Below are 17,755 nucleotides of genomic sequence, written 5' to 3'. Positions count from 1 at the left end.
ATGAGATGGCTGGATGGCATTACCAACTCGATGGACATGAGTTTGAGTGAACTCCAGGAGTTGGTGATGGACAGGGAGGCCTGGCGTGCTGTGATTCATGGGGTCGCAAAGAGTCGGACACGACTGAGCGACTAAACTGAACTGAACTAAATCTATTTTTTTTTCAAATTCTTTTTCCCATTTAGATTATTACAGAATATTTAATAGAGTTCCTTGTGCCATACAGTTGCTTCTTGTTGATTATCTATTTTATCTAGAGTGAAAGTGAATGTACTATATAGTCCATGGAATTCTCCAGGCCAGAATACTGCAGTGGGTAGTTATTCTCTTCTCCAGGGGATCTTCCCAACCCAGGGATCAAACCCAGGTCTCCTGCATTGCAGGTGGATTCTTTACCAACTGAGCTATCAGGGAAGCCCTTATATAGAGTATTGTATATATATGAGGCTTCCCAGGTAGCACTAGAGGTAAAGAAAGTAAAAGTGTTAGCCGCTCAGTTGTGTCCAACTCTTTGCGACCCCATGAACTGTAGCCCACCATGCTCCTCTGTCCATGGGGATTCCAGGCAAGAATACTGGAGTGGGTTGCCATGCCCTCCTCCAAGGGATCTTCCTGACCCAGGGATTGAACCCAGGTCTTCCACATTGCCAGTGGATTCTTTACCATCTGAGCCATAATCAGTCATAATTGCTGTGGTGAAAGGCACTGAGCTGAGCAGAATAGAAACTACAAAGATAATCCCCTCAGTTTTCAAGGGCAGCAATTAGTGATGCAAATAAAACAGGTTACAACCAACCCTATTGCAAAGCCCTATGGAAAGAGAGCAATAAGAGGGGCGTGGATGAGCGATGCTCCACCAGAGATGGCACCAGTGTTCTTGGACTCATCTTTTAGGTCTCCAGTTAAACATCACCCAACCTGGGAAGCTCCCCAGGCTCCCCCAAACTAGGTTTGCCCTCCCCTCACATAGGACTCATCTCACCAGTTCTGTGAGGACCAGGAGTGACTGTCGTGCTCACTCTGATGGCTCCAGCCCGGGTGTGCCAGGGAGGAGGTGCTCAGAGATGTTTGCTAAATGAAAGAAACATGGAGTTTTAAAATTTATATTGGTCTCACTGGTCCTCCTGGGCATTGATGAGGAAATGCAGGGCACACAGAACAAAAGAGCCACATTGAGGGCAAAACACACACGTCACGTGACAGAATCACCATCCCCAAAATATCCAACTGACCAGAACTGTGACCTGGATTAACCAAATGAGATCTGACAGGAATAAGTGTAAAGGACTGTATTTGGCTGGCAAAGCCAGCTGACCGCCCGAGGACTATGGGGAAGGAAGCAGCTGAGACAGCATATGTGAGAAAGATTCAGGCTTTTAGTTAACGCCGTGTTTAGCCAAGAACCCAACCTTGAACACCATTAACAGGTGGATGGGGTTCGGGATGAAGGTGGTGCCAGGTCTTGTTGTTCAATCACTCAGTCATGTCGAACTCTTTGCGACCTCATGGACTGCAGCACGCCAGGCTACCCTGTCCTTCAGCATCTCCAGAGTTTGCTCAAACTCATGCTCATTGAGTTGGTGATGCCATCCAGTCACCTCATCCTCTGTTGCCCCCTTCTCCTTCTGCCTTCAGTCTTTCCCAGCATCATGGTCTTTTCTGGCTCTTTGCATCAGGTGGCCAAAGTATTGGAGCTTCAGCATCAGTCCTTCCAGTGAATATTCAGGGTTGATTTCCTTTAGGATTCTCTGGTTTGGTCACCTTGCTGTCCAAGGGACTCTCAAGAGTCTTCTCCAACACCACAATTCAAAACCATCAGTTCTTTGGTGCTCAGCCTTTTTTATGGTCCAACTCTCACATCCGTACCTGACTACTGGAAAAACCATGGTGGTGGTGATTTAGTTGCTAAGCTGTGTCTGACTCCTGCAACCCCATGGACTGTAGCCTGCCAGGCTCCTCTGTCCATGGGATTCTCCAGGCAAGAACACTGGAGTGGGCTGCCATTTCCTTCTCCAGGGTATTTCCCAACCCAGGGATCAAACCCAGGTCTCCTGCATTGCAGGCAGATTCTTTACTAACTGAGCCAGAAGGGAAGCCTATGGCAATATTTAGGGCATAGTTATACTTAAATTTTTTTATTTATACTTATTTGTTGTTTATCTAAAATTCAAATTTGATAGAATGTCATGTTTTTATGGGCTTCCAAGGTGGCGCTAGTGGTAAAGAACCTGTATGGATGTACTAGAAAAACCATAACTTTGACTATATGGACCTTAGTTGGCAAAGTGATCTCTCTGCCTTTTAATACCTTTTTAGGTTTGTCAAATGTTTGCCAGGTCTCACCACTTAATTTACATTTCAAGAGGAACAGGAATTACAAGTAAATTCTTTAATCCTGTCCCCATACTTCATTTTCCTCATCTGTCAAATGGGTACCTGCCTCACTGGGTTGTGAGCATTAAGTAATCTGATGGTTTTGTTATTGTTTCACTGGCAAGAAACAACAAAAGGAACAAAATGTTTTGAAAAGTAAAGAACTGGGTGGAAAAATATCTCCTTCAAAGATTTTCTCTGAGGCAAAGGGATCAAACTTCATCTTTATACCCCTGACAGTCCAGCTACTATTTAAGAATGAAAGAAGTCAAGACAGGCAGATTTCATCTTGATATAAGCAAACATTTTCTAACATCTAAAGCTCTCTGGCAGTGGAATGACCTGTCTTGGGAGGTGGTGAGTTCCCTGTGTGTCCAGGTATTCAAACACAGCACAGGTGCTCACTTGGTGGGACTGGACAAGATGACACTCCAGCGCCTTCCCACTGTTGACACTCGAGTAGGACCGAGTGTGCCTCCCTATCCTTTATCGATATCTGGCTGAGGTTCATTACCATAAATCATATTTCATCCTTGAAATCCAATGGGATAAATTCCATTGTCAGTCTCCTTGGACAGGAAAGTTGGAGAAATTTAATACTGTGTTCAAGGTCACATACTACATCTAAGTCCCAAGATCTGGGACCCAGATCTGATAGACTCAAGTCCCTGCTCTTGCCAATATGTTCTTGCTGGGCTTCCCCTCAGTCCCCTTGGAGGTCTGTGTGCAGGACAGAACGGAGTTGGGTGGGGGCTGGGGAGCAGTGCAGACTTGCAGACCAGGAAGTGTTCAGGCCAAATGCTGCTGATATACGTTTTGACTGGCAGGCACAGTGCTTTTGACTGCCAATGTTTAATAATTGCAGGAGTTCACATAAAAATCTGATTTCCTACTTATCTTGAAAAACTGGAACTCTAGCTGTGCTGGCCTGTATTCCCACTTGGCAACTCTGGCTGCAGCAACCAAGGACTGCCCCCTCCAGACCTGGCCCCATGCTCTCAACTGCCACCACCCCTGTGATCTTGCATCCGGCTCCCTCCTCCTCCCCGCCCAGCACCGCCCTAGATGTCAGGGTGCTACTTCCTGCGTGAACATTTCACATGCATGCATAACACATCACAGGTTTTGGGACAGGAAAATGCCTGTCGCATTTTCTAGAGGGAACTAAGCCTCAGAAAGTCACAGGGTGGCTGTGCCCCACCTAAACAGGATCCTGGCCCCCAACGCCAACAGTGCAAGACCCTTGAGGGCACGTTCTCCTGAGAGGGTAGCTTCCCTCAGGGAGAACCCATGTCCCAGGGACCAAAGACCCCTTGCACTGGAGGATGACTATACCCTGGAAGGACTTTCATCTCTAGGCTTCATAAGATAGAACTTTATCTTGTTGGACAGCTCTTGGCCCTGAGGTGGTAATGACAGAGATCCCCAAACTTCCCCAGCACCTGATAGCAGAGAGAGCTAAGCAGGGGGTCCAGTGACTCGAGCTTGATGTTCACAGTAGGAATTTCTTATCGGTCTGTCCTTTCGTATTTCTGATCTCCTGCCAGAAGACCCCATGTCCCTGGGCTGTCTTTCCTTCCCTCCACCCTTCCTTCCTTCCGTCCCATCTGTGGGATATTTGAAGATGTAATTGTCACTCCTAAGTCATTCTGCGAGTCAGGGCTAGATTTTAGTTGATGCAGAGAGAATGGTCTAGAACCAGGTCACCTGGATTCAGGTCTGGCTCAACCATTTGTGCTATTCCTGTGCCTGTGGGAAGGTCTTTCCTCATCTCTGGGACTCAGCTTCTGCTTCTGTAACGTGAGAGGCTGTGTTAGGGTATCACACAAGTCCCCTAACAGTTTTATAATCTTCCAATTCAGAGGCAGAGCTGGGAATAATAGGGATTTGGGACATGACCCCTAATCTTGGCAGTAGAGGAAGTTGCCCATCAGAGCTGCTTGCTTCCTTCTTCCCTTTCTTCTTTATCCCTGTTTCATCCTTCCATCTTTCCTTCCATCATCCGTCATCCCTCTGTATGTCCGGCCTTCCTTCTTCCCCGCTCATCCTTCTTAACTTTTCTCTTTTTCTTTCTTTTCTTTTGAGATGTTTTAATTGATCAAGATGAAGATCTGACTTTGTGAACATAGAAATCAACTAAGCATCTTGTGCGAACACCCAGTGAGCAAGGTTCTAGGGAGCCCGAGAAACTGCGCCCTTGTCTGCCTTTCTGGACTTTACGTCTTACCATCTCCCTGGCACTCCACTCTTACTTAGATCTTCAACTAACTGACTTAGGTCTTAGCTGTAAATTAAAGAGAAATTATTCCCCTTCCAGGCAGAATTTCCTATTTACTTTTTCCTCTAATCAAAAGGAAAGTTTCTGAGCCGGGGGAGAGGTATGTGTGATGTCCATACGGCTAGAGCTGGAGTCCGTGGAGTTGCTGTGTGCACAGGGCCATAATACGTCCTGATTTCACCTTGTTTCTTGCGTCGTTTGGTATCTCCTCAGTAAACATCAGTTGACCGTGCACCATGTGCCCAGCCTGTGCTGGACACTGGGTTGAAATGATTGATTACTCCAGTTGCCTGGCTGCTAGATGCGCACACTTCAAGGAGCGAATTCACAGAAGATGCAGGAAGAAGGGGAGGGGCTGAGCCACTCTTCCTGTCCTCCTGTCTGCTAAGTCTTGTTCTTTTGTCTCTTCCTAATGTCCAGCTTGCCATTATAAGCGGACAAACGGGGCTTCCAAATGAGACAAGACAAAACCGTGTGCTTCTCTTTTGAAGGAAGGCAGGCAGTCAGGAAAGAGCTTTTTTGATTTTGTATCACACAAATAATATGTTCATGTTTAATTTTAGGCTAGCATCTTGAGTCTGAAATACGGTGCCCTCTCTCTGCTTACCTTGCTGTTATAGAAACATTCGTGTACGGTCTCAGGTAGATGGCAGAGCCTGGCACTGATATTCCTAGGTCAGCCATAGAGGGGATTATCTCACTTCTGAATCTGGGTGGGTAGTGAATTACAGCTGAGGTTTTACTTGTTCACTTGGATAACCAGCATGACTCACCAAGAAATACTATGTGGACTTGAATAGATGTATCAGTCAAGGAACCCCCCTCCTGAAGGAAGACAGAGATGTCTCACTGTGTTCCCACAGACCTGGGACTGCCAAGTGGGAACAAAACTAGGTGTTTACAATCAGGATGGTTTTGTCATGGGAGAAAATCTTTTGTGAGTGGCTTCCTCAAATGCAAAGAGGAGTGGGAGAGAAAGGTTGGAGGGACTCTCTAAGATAAGGTAGTTGGCACTGAATGATCTCCGGTTACGATTCCAGCTCAGAAAACAGGGGATCACCATTCCTGAGATAGACCCCCAGAGTTCTGTTTTCTTTCAAAATAAGTGTTTTGAGATACTCACATACTGTAAAATTCACCCATTTAAATTGTATAATTTAATGGAAAAGATGCTGATGCTGAGAAAGATTGAGAGCAAGAGGAGAAAGGAGCAACACAGGATGAGATGGTTGGATGGCATCATTGATTCCATGGACATGAGTCTGAGCAAACTCTGGGAGATAATGAAGGACAGGGAAGCCTGGCATGCTTCTGTCCATGGGGATCGCAAAGAACCAGACATGATGGAACGACTGAACAATAAAAATGGTCTTTAGCACATAGACAGACATATGCAACCATCACTGCAGTCAATTTCAGAACTCTTCATTATCTCAGAAAGAATCTCTGTACCTTTTAGCTGTCACCCTTTACCCTTCTATACCTCCCTGCCCTCAGCAAACGCTAATCTACTTTCAGTCCCTGTAGATTTGGCTATTCTGGGTATTTCATATAAACAGAATAATAAAATATGTGGCATTTTATTATTAAATATATAAATATGTGCTGGCTTCTTGCACTCAGCATAATATGTCAGGGTTCATTCATGTTGTACCAAGTATAAACACTTCATTTCTTTTTATTTCCAAATAATATTCCACTGTATTGTATGGGTCTCCCACATTTTAGCCATCCATTTATCAGTAGATGGACATAGGAATTGTTTCCATGTTTGGGCTGTTTCGAATAATGCTGCAATGAACAGTCATATGCTAGTTCTTTTGTGGAACACGTTTTCATCCTCTAGGGTACATACCTAAGGGAGGAAGTACCAGGTCATATGTAAGCATAATTGTATGTTTAACCATTTGAAGAACTGCCGGACTATGTTCCAAAGTGGCTATCTTATGTTCCCAGAGCAGCATATGAGAGTTCCAGTTTCCCCAAGTTCTTGCCAGTACTTGTTACCCTGTCTTTTTATCGCCATCCTGGTGGATTTGAGGCAGTATCTCATTGTGGATTTGGTGTGCATTTCTCCGATGGCTCATGATGCTGAGCATCTTTTCATGTGCTTATTGATTATTTGTACCTCTTCTTTGAAGAAATGTCTTTTCAGATCTCTTTTCCATTTTTTAATTGGATTATTTGTTACCAAGTTGTAAGAGTTCTTCAACTTTTTATTAGACTATATAGGGCTTCCCTGGTGGCTCAGAGGTTAAAGTGTCTGCCTCCAATGCAGAAGACCCGGGTTCGATCCCTGGGTCGGGAAGATCCCCTGGAGAAGGAAATGGTAACCCACTCCAATATTCTTGCCTGGAGAATCCCATGGACGGAGAAGCCTAGTAGGCTACCGTCCACGGGGTCGCAAAGAGTCGGACACGACTGAGTGACTTTACTTACTTACATGTTCTAAATATGTATAATAAAAATATTTTTATGTTCTAGACATAAAATTTAGAGGTATCAATGTTAAGATGTGCTGTGCTTAATTGCTTAGTCCTGTCTGACTCTTTGCTACTCATTGGACTGTCGCCACCCAGGCTCCTTTGTCCATGGGATTCTCCAGGCAAGAATACTGGAATGGGTGTCATTTCCTTCCATAGGGATCTTCCACACCCAGGGATCAAACTTGAGTCTCCTGTGTCTCCTGCATCGCAGGCAGCTTCTGTATATCTAGATTTTAATATATTCTAGATACAAATCCTTTATCAGATATATACTTTGCAAATTTTTTCACTTTTTCAATTTTTTCACTTGCGTGATAGTGTTCTTTGAAGCACAAAAGTTTTAACTTTTGAGGACGTCCAATTGATCTACTTTTTTCTTTTGTTGCTTATATCATGTATAAGAATCCATTGTCAAATCTGAGATCATGCAGATTTACCTCTGTGGTTTCTTCTAAAAGTTGTATAGTTTTAGCTCTTAAATTTAGGCCTTTGATACATTTTGAGTTCATATTTACATATGGTTTGATATAAAGGTCCTCTATTCTTCTGTGTGTAGAGTTGCTCCAGCATTATTTGTTGAAAAGACTGACTCTTGGCAGCCTGGTTGAAAACCAACAGACCATGGACTTAAGGGCTTATTTATGAACTCTTAGTTCTACTTCATTGATCTGTATGTCTGTCCTTATGCCAGTACCACACTGTCTTAATCATGATTGTTTACAGTTTTAGTAGTAACCTTTGAAATTAAAAAGTGTGAGTCCTCCGACTTTGTTCTTTCTCAAGGTTGTTTTGGCTCTTCTGGGTCCCTTTCAGCTGTAAATTTTAGCATCAGCCTGTCAGTTTCTACTAAGAAGTCATCCGGCATTCCAATAGGATTGCAATGAATCCATAAATCAATTTGAGGAGGACTGCCATCTTAACAATATTAAATCTTCCAATTCATGAACATAGGTGGTATTTCCATTTATTTACTTCATTTCTTTCCACAGTGTTTTTGCGTTTTGCAAAATAAAAGCTTCACACTTCTTTTGTTAAATATATTCCTGAGTGTTTTATTCTGTTTTGATGTTGTCATAAATAAAACTTTAATTTCATTTTCAGATTGTTCATTGAAAGTACATAGAAGTATATAATACTTTTGCATATTGATCTTGAATCCTGAGATCTTGCTGAACTCATTTACTAGTTCCAATTAATACTTTTTTTGTTAGTGGACTCCTTAGGATTTTCTATATACAAGATCATGTCATTTGAAAACAGAAAATTTCTTCCTTTCAAATGTGGATGCCTTTTATTTCTTTTTCTTGCCAAATTGCTCTAGCTGGAATGTTTATTGCAGCATTATTCATAATAACCATTGAAGCCCTAGTACAGTGCTGAACAGAAGTGGTAAGAGTGGACAGCCTTGTCTTGTTCCTAATCTTAGGGGGAAAGCATCCAGTATTTTACTATTAAGAGTGTTGTTAGCTGTTAAGTTTTTTTTTTATATAGCAGATTGAGGAAATGCCCTTCTATTCCTAGTTTTTTGAGTGTGTGTGTGTGTGTGTTTTGTTGTGAAAGGGGTTTGGATTTGTTTAATTTATTTTTTAATTAAAAGATAATTGCTTTACAGAATTTTGTTGTTTTCTGTCAAACCTCAACATCAATCAGCCATAGGTATACATATGTCCCCTCCCTCTTGAACCTCCCTTCCATCTCCCTCCCCATCCCACCCCTCTAGGTTGGTATGAAGACCCTCTTTGAGTTTCCGGAGACATACAGCACATTCCCATTGGCTATCTATTTTACATATGGTAATATAAGCTTCCATGTTACGCTTTCCATACATCTCACCCTCTCCTCCCCTCTCCCCATGTCCATAAGTCTGTTCTATATATCTGTTTCTCCATTGCTGCCCTGCAAATAAATTCTTTGGTACTATCTTTCTAGATTCCATATATATATGCGTTAGTATACGATATTTATCTTTCTCTTTTTGACTTACTTCATTCACTCTGTCTGTATAATAAATAGGCTCTAGGTTCATCCACCTCTTTAGAACTGACTCAAATGTGTTCCCTTTTATGGCTGAGTAATAGTCCACTGTGTATGTGTACCACAACTTCTTTATCCATTCATCTATCAGTGGACATCTAGGTGGCTTCCATGTTCTCAGTTCAGTTCAGTTCAGTCGCTCAGTCATGTCTGACTCTCCGCGACCCCGTGAATCACAGCACGCCAGGCCTCCCTGTCCGTCACCAACTCCCGGAGTTCACTCAAACTCATGTCCACAGAGTCGGTGATGCCATCCAGCCATCTCATTCTCTGTCGTCCCCTTCTCCTCCCTCCCCCAACCTTCCTAGCATCAGAGTCTTTTCCAGTGAGTCAACTCGTCACATGAGGTGGCCAAAGTATTGCAGTTTCAGCTTTAGCATCAGTCCTTCCAATGAACACCCAGGATTGATCTCCTCTAGAATGGACTGGTTGGATCTCCTTGCAGTATAAGGGACTCTCAAGAGTCTTCTCCAACACCACAGTTCAAAAGCATCAATTCTTCGGTGATCAGCTTTCTTCACAGTCCAACTCTCACATCCATACATGACCACGGAAAAAACCGTAGCCTTGACTAGACGGACCTTTGTTGGCAAAGTAATGTCTCTGCTTTTTAATATGGTATCTAGGTTGGTCATAACTTTCCTTCCAAGGAGTAAGCGTCTTTTAATTTCATGGCTGCAATCAGCATCTGCAGTGATTTTGGAGCCCAAAAAGATAAAGTCTGACCCTGTTTCCACTGTTTTTCCATCTATTTCCCATGAAGTGATGGGACCAGATGCCATGATCTTTGTTTTCTGAATGTTGAGCTTCAAGCCAACCTTTTCACTCTCCTCTTTCATTTTCATCAAGAGGCTTTTGAGTTCCTCTTCACTTTCTGCCATAAGGGTAGTGTCAACTGCATATCTGAGGTTATTGATATTTCTCCCGGCAATATTGATTCCAGCTTGTGCTTCTTCCAGCCCAGCGTTCCTCATGATGTACTCTGCATATAAGTTAAATAAGCAAGGTGACAATATACAGCCTTGACGTACTCCTTTTCCTATTTGGAACCAGTCTGTTGTTCCATGTACAGTTCTGACTGTTGCTTCCTGACCTGCATACAGGTTTCTCAAGAGACAGGTCAGGTGGTCTGGTATTCCCATCTCTTTCAGAATGTTCCACAGTTTATTGTGATCCACACAGTCAAAGGCTTTGGCTAGATACTGTAAATAGTGCTGCAATGAACATTGGGGTACATGTGTCTTTTTCAATTTTGGTTTCCTCAGGCTATATGCCTAGGAGTGGGATTGCTGGGTCATATGGTGGTTTTAGTCCTAGTTTTTTAAGGAATCTCCATACCATCTTCCATAAGGGTTTGGATTTTGTCAAATGCTTTTCCAGTGCCTAATGAAAGGATCATGTGATTTTTGTTTCTTATTCCATTGATATTGTATATTAATGACATTGACTGGTTGTTGAATGTTAAATCAATCTTGCATTCCTGGAACACCCACTCTGTCAGGTGCATAATTCTTTTATAGGTATTGGGTTTGCTGGAAAGTGAGCTTTTTTTGCATCCACATTCATAAAAAATACTGACCTGTTTTTCCTTTGTGATGTCTTTGATTTTTGTATCCGGGTAACACTGGCTTCATAGAATGAATTGGGAAGTTTTCCCTTTTGTTCTTTTAGAAAAATTTGTGAAGAATTGGTGTTCATTCTTTAGATATCTGATAGAATTCACTTGTCTTCTGGGCCTGAGTTTTTCTTTGTGGACAGTATTTTGATGACTGATTCAATCTCTTTTCTTATAGGTATATTCAGTTTGTCTGTTTCTTTTGAGTTAGTTTCAGTAGTTTATGTCTTTCTAGGAACCTGTTTATTTCATCTGGTATCTAATTTATTGGCATACAATTATATTATTCCTTTATAATTATTTTTATTTTAGTAGTGTCGATAGTAATAGCTACTGTTTCTTTTATGATCTTATTAATTTGTCTTTCCTCCTCTTTTCTTGGCTTGTCTGTCAAAAGGTTTGTCAATTGTGTTTATTTTTTCAAAGAACTAGCTTTTGGATTCGTGAATTTTTTTCTACTGGTTTTTTGGACATGACTTTGTGACTGAACAAGTTTCTTTCACTTACTGGTTTCTAATTTCATTCCACTGTAGTCAAAGAACATACTTTGTATTATTTCTATCCTTTTAAATTTACTGAAGCTTGTTTTATGGCCTAGTGTATAGTTTTTCCTGGGGAATGTTCTGTGTGCATTTGAGAAGAGCGTGTATCCTGCTGTGATGGGTTCTGTTTATGTCTGTTAGATCTAGTTGGCTATCTGCGTTGTTCAAGTTCTTTATTTCTTTTTCAGCCGTCTCTCTAGTTGTTATGTACATCGTTGAAAGTAAGGCATTGAAATCTTCATCTATTATTGTTGAATTTTCTATTCTTCAATCCTGTCAGTTTTTCCTTCCTGTATTGTTGCTAGTTGCATATATATTTATAATTATTATATCTTCCTGCTGGATGCTATCATTATTACAAAATGCCCTCTTTATCTCTAGTAATGTTTTTTGTTTTAGTCTATTTTATCTAATATTTAGCAACTGAACAACAATAGCTATTTATCTAATATTAGTATAGCTCTTTCAGCTTTCCTATGGTTGCTCCAAAGCTCTGTTTTGAGTTCTCAAAAGCTTTGGTGGGCAACTGAAGTCAAAAGTGTGGTGTGAAAACTCTCATTTCTAGATAGGATCCTTTCCATGGTGTTGGTTAATTACCTTCTTATCCTCTTCACTTCATCCTCAATAAATTAAAATCACATCCTCCTTGAAAATAATTAGGAGTCCTCATGACCAGGACTTAAGAGTTAAGGTAAATGAGATTAAAGGGAAAGGAAATCAAGAAAAAGTTTATGAAAATCATGGGAATGAACAAGTACTTGGAAATAAGATGTTTACTCGAACTCCTCTTCAGTCTGAAAAACCCCCTAAAATCCTTGGGGCATTCACTTGCTCCACACTCCATAGAAGAGCTCCTAGGTGCTGCCCTTGGGAAATAGAGTGGCATGAAGCTTGCCATGCTGGGACCTCTATGTCTGTGTGCCCTGGTATTCCAGAGTGATTACAGATTTCAAAAGGAAAAAACACATTGAAAAAGTAGGTATAATACCACTTTGAGCAAGGGTCCCTGTTTGATCTTCCCCTGTGCCCAAGTCTGCCCGTTGTCCTGAAGGATGACAGCCCAGCTACTCCTACTGGATGAGAAAACCTCATTCTGGGCCGGTTTCCTGTCACTGCTTTGAGTTCTAAGAGTTCAGAGAGGGGAGGGTGGTGTGACCTCCCTGCCTCTGGGTGTGGCCTGAGTCCCTGGTGACAGCATGTCTGCACCACGGGTCCACCGGCGGTCTCGGAGCAGCTCTCCCTCACTCTTTCAACAGCCAGCCACTTTGGTCTCAGGAAACCACTCCACGGTGCTGGCTGGGTTTAGAAGTCGTTTTTAAATCTGTGACAAAGACAAATGCGTCCTATGGGAGTAGTAAGTGGTTTTACTGGTGATATTAATGGAACTGTGACCTCTTCTATATCTGTGGTCATACAAAACAAAAAATGTTTGTATTATAATATGTCAGGCAAGTTCATTCTTAGCCCTTCCTTGAAGCAAATTGCAGAGGAAATATACTATTAATAAGCCTAGAGGATAGTGTGTGTGTATCTGCAGGCATAAGTTCATTTGTAAACATGGTGGATTTATAATGCTACTATTAACTGTGCTACAAATGGTGTGTTTTGAATTATGCTGGGACGGACACCAATCATAGAAGTTCTGATATTTTTTGAACTGTGGGCCCAGTGCTAAAATTGGCATTGACTTTTAAAGGCCAATAGATATCATGAAATTCAAGTGTTTGAGGGATCCAGAGCAAACAAGGGCGAGATGAAATTCAAAGGCATGTTGCATTAGCTGCTTTTGTTTTCTTTTGGGATTGGCATTCATTAAGACTAAAAATGACTACACCAAGGTTTACGGTTTCCTCAGGAACATTTTATGCCAGTGTCCTTTGTTGAAAATGGTTGCTTAAGGAGACAGTAAATTAAATGTGAAGGATTTACAATTTAGTTACATGAATTAAACCATTTCCTGGTGTTTGTGTTTACCTTGGGACTCACAAAGGAGATAAAAATATAGACTCACAGGAGGAAGGAAAGGAATTGATCGAATCCCAGTAGTCCTGCCTGGATGTCCAGCTCAGCAGTTTTATTCAGGGGAGGAATTTTGTGCTGATAAGTGAATCTTTGTCTCCATATAATTAACTCTTCCCCTCTACAGATGCTACTACACTCATTGAGCCTTCCTAATAGACATATAACTATTAATGTGATAGTTAATGTCTCCTCCTAGTATACTGGACAAACCTGATGTAAATCACATGCAAGATTTATAGTTTTCCTCAAGTAAAAATGTTTTAGACATTGAAACTTACGTGCAACGATTTAAAATGTTATTGTAAAATCATACATGCTCATTCTAGAAAATCTGACAAAAACAGAAGGGCTTTTCTGGTGACTCAATGGTAAAGAATCTGCCTGCAATGCAGGAAACACAGGAGACCTCAGATTCGATCCCTGGGTTGGGAAGATCCCCTGGAGGAGGAAATGGCAACCCACTCCAGTATTCTTGCCTGGGAAATCCCATGGACAAAGGAATCTGGTGGGCTACAGTTTGTGGGGTCACAAAGAAATTAATAACAACTCATAATACTCAAAGGGAATCACGGCTCACATTTTAGTGTATTCGTTTTGCCTTTTTTTATGCCATTATATGAATATAAATTTGTACTTTTCGTAGTTTAGATCGTGAGTATAATTTATGAGTTTCATATATCCTAACCCCCCTTTCTCAAGTTGAAATTTCTCATAATGAGAAAATTCATGGCTAACACACACACATCTGCCAGGTACCATTCTAAACATTTTATATGTATGAATTCATGTCACCCTCGAGACAGGTATTACAGATGAGGGATGAAATTGGTGAAATGCTTTGCTCACAGCCTCACTGCTAGTAAGGGGCAGAGCTAGGATTCGAACCCTGGCTGTGAAGTGCGTGCTTTTTTAAATTTTTTTTGTGGTCATGATGCTCATCTTTCCTGGACCAGGATTTGAACTTGCACTCTCAGCAGCAGTGAAAGCACAAGTCCTAACCACTGAAGTGAAGTGAAAGTCACTCAGCCATGTCTGACTCTTTGCGACCCCATGGACAGTCCAGTCCGTGTAATTCTCCAGGCCGGAATACTGGATTGGGTAGCTGTTCCCTTCTCCAGTGGATCTTCCCAACCCAGGGATCGAACCCAGGTCTCCCGCATTGCAGGCAGATTCTTTACCAGATGATTCACAAGGGAAGCCCAAGAATACTGGAGTGGGTCACTGGACAGCCCTAAATTCTCCTAACATGTACAGTCTAACCACAATCTGTTGTCCCCCTCACTCCCCCAGCTCTGAGCCTTGTCCTGAGGCTGTCCCAAAGGCACCCCCACCCCAGCCCTGCCCCTCGGTGAACAGCCTCATCTGGGAATTCCTCCAACACTAGACGGTGTGACATCACACTTACTTGCCCCAGGGAACTGTGACAATCAGCTTGTCTCTGAAAAACAATTGCCAACAACGGTGCTTCCTATGACGAGGGAGCGGGCTCTGATGAAGGGAGCTGGGGAAGGGAAGTATCCTTGGACTGGAGCTCAGGAGAAGAAAGGGGCCTCTGGGGTTTCTGTTCACGGCGAGACAACTCTGCACCTGTTCCCGCCTCTCTCTCCTCATCTGTAAAAGGACAGGTTGGAGAGTAGTTCGTTCACTGGCTCATTCCCTCACTGCACGTGAGGCAGAGATGAATACCATTTGCCTCCTCTTCCAAGTACACATCATTCACATGTATCCAGGGAGTCGTGTGTCAGGTGCTGTAACAGGAGAGTTCTGGGACTGCTGGCGAAGCCCCTGAGGTGGGCTGGGACGGGAAGCAGGAAGGGCTGGCCCCGGAAGGCTTCCCAGGAGACCAGAAGGAATTGTTCAGGGATTTCTGATCATCCAAGATGGGCTGTATCTATCGGGTCCCTCTAGGGCCCCCTCTGGTGTATGTCACACACTGCACCTTCAGCACACTACAGCAAGGTCCCTTTTTTGGTGGTGGTGGAGTGGGCGTGTGTGTTAAAACTACAGAACTTTATCATTTCACGTTCTAGACATGAGGTGGCGGCAGGACCGTGCCCCCCTGAAGCCTGTAGGGAGCCCCTGTTTCCCTCTCCTTACCTTCTGAAAGGGGCTGGTGGCCCTCCGTGGCCCTGACCTCCAACTGCATTGCTCCATCTCTGCTTTGTCTCCGTATGCGTTCTCCCTTTGTGTCTCTCCTCCCATGGCCATCATCTTATATGGATGCCAGGCCTATTGGACTAGGGCCCCACCCTACTTAACTGAAGTAACTGTATTGGCAGTGACTCTGTTTGACCCTAGTGAGGTCACATTCTGCAGTGCTGGGGTTAGAACATATCATTTGTGTGGGAGGGGCGGGGGGAGACACAGTTCATAACAATGTCTGCAGCCCCCATTCATTCCAGGCAGCCATGGCCCCCATTGTACCCATGTCTTTTCTCCAGTCTCTGTTCAGCATCCAGGATTATTCTGAACAGCGAGCAGGTGGGGGTCCGGGGGAGAGTCTGCACAGGACTTCTTTCCATCTGGGCAAGGAGGGCTGGGTCCAAGGGGAGAAGCTAAGAGCAGTGTTTCCTGAAGAGATCGCTGTTATGGCGAGGTGGACTGCGAGAGTGTTTCTGAAAAAATGTTCAGTCCTGTCCCTACAGGAACTGCAGGAAAGCCCAGCAAGTGGTTTGTGTCCTTCTGACCTCTAAGGTGGGCAAAATGGTGTCGACTGGAAAAAAAATCATAATGTGAGAGTTGTGCATTAAGTTTTATTGGGGGCGAAATAAAGACTATAGCTTGGGAGACAGCATCTCAGATAGCTCTGAGAAACTGCTCCAAAGAGGCAGGAGAGGGGCGGGGAAGGTCAACATATATGTGATTTTGGTGAAGGGTAAGTGCATGGAATCAAGCATATTTTATTTTTTTGCAGAAGATCTCTGTTTGTCTTGAGGAGCAGGAAGGATTTTAGTCACCAGGAAGGATTTTAGTGCTTTTTTAGATATGAGGAGATGCAAGAATTGGGCTCATAAAGTCAGCTCCTGAGAATATATAACTCTCTGAAGACTGACTCTGCCCATTTTCCCCAGCGCCACATTCCTGCTATCCACCCTGAACTCCCTCCAGAGGGTGTTGAAGGTCAGCCCTGCAGAGGCACCTGATTTAATCCTCGTAGAGGTAGAAGGCAAGGCTGATTTGTAGTTGACAGTGCCATGCTTTTAAGGGTGATCTCTTGGTGACTAGGTAAAGCCCTTTCTGGGTCTCTTCGCGTGCACTCGCACATGCTTTACTGTTTGTAGTCGTGCAGTGTGGGCTAAAGAACCGGACACACGTGCTTGTTAAAATAAATGCAGTGTTCACCCTGCTTCTCCTGCCTTCACCCTACCCCCTCCCCTGAAGTAGTTCAGACCTTCTCGTTTTACTAGTCGGCCTTTAAGCTGCAGAAAGCGGTGGAGGCATGTTTCTGTCATTCAAATGGAAATCCTCTCTCCCGCCTGACACCTTGGGCCCCCACTCTCCACTGTCATTTGCGCCCCTAAGACTGTGGACCCGTGTACCCACCCGCTCTGACTCCTGACAAAGGCTCAGGAGGGCGCTTCCTGAGGCCCTTTGCAAAGCTGTGGGAAGGCGTTTATGCAGAATATTCACCTGACTCTCACTCTGCACTTTTGTGGCTTTTTCTCTGAGTGATCTAAACACCCCTCACCCCATCCCCCAGGTCACAATTTGCAAAGCAGGGACTGGGCCTCGGGGTTTGCTGATGGAAGGCCGAGACCTGACTAAGGAATTCGGTTTCCTTAGAGAAGCATTCTGTATCTGGGCAGAAACACGGAGGGCCGTGTGAGAGAGAAGAATATGGATGTACGGGGGTCCCCACGGTGCCTCTCCAGCTTCAGTGTCTGGGTGTTCATCGTACAGTCATTTACGTGTGTGTGTTTTCATTTTCTTATTCAGATACAGGTAGACCTTTCGTCAAGATGCACAGTGAAATCCCTGAGGTTATAAATATGACCGAAGGGAAGAAGGTGGTCATCCCCTGCCGGGTCTCGTCTCCCAGCATCACTGTTACTTTAAAAAAGGTAAAACTTCTCTCACCTGCTCTTCACCGCAAGTGAGCAGAATGTATTGTGAGTTATTTTCTGTCTCTGGAATCGTTTGCTTGCATGCTTTTCTATAACAGCTTTTTACTCAGAATTCTGAGTGCTAGATGTTATACCCATGTGTGGATTTAAATGGAATAAGAGGATAATGTTCTGGGCATAAATCTATGTGAATCACAAAAGAACCAAAATCATGAAAATTTTCATGCATTGCCACAAATTCAAATGTCTGTAAATGTCAGAAAAACCAGTTCTGTGGCGTATACAAATTAATTATCCAGATTTTGGCTGAAGGCAGAACTGCCAAGCAGGCTATCTGACTC

General features: G+C 43.3%; 1 protein-coding gene across 1 annotated transcript in view; it reads left to right on the top strand.

The window, feature by feature from the left end:
• FLT1 (fms related receptor tyrosine kinase 1) overlaps positions 1–17,755 on the top strand; it is a 205,612-nt gene that overhangs the window by 44,658 nt on the left and 143,199 nt on the right. The window contains exon 4 of the mRNA XM_055426324.2: positions 17,287–17,411. Within this exon, the coding sequence (XP_055282299.2) occupies positions 17,287–17,411 (125 nt within the window). The remainder of the gene's footprint in view (positions 1–17,286; positions 17,412–17,755) is intronic.

Source organism: Moschus berezovskii, chromosome 13 (genome assembly GCF_049115385.1).
Source record: "Moschus berezovskii isolate FMDL1 chromosome 13, NW_MosBer_1.0, whole genome shotgun sequence".
NCBI lineage: Eukaryota > Metazoa > Chordata > Mammalia > Artiodactyla > Moschidae > Moschus > Moschus berezovskii.
This window is presented reverse-complemented; position numbering and strand designations above follow the sequence as displayed.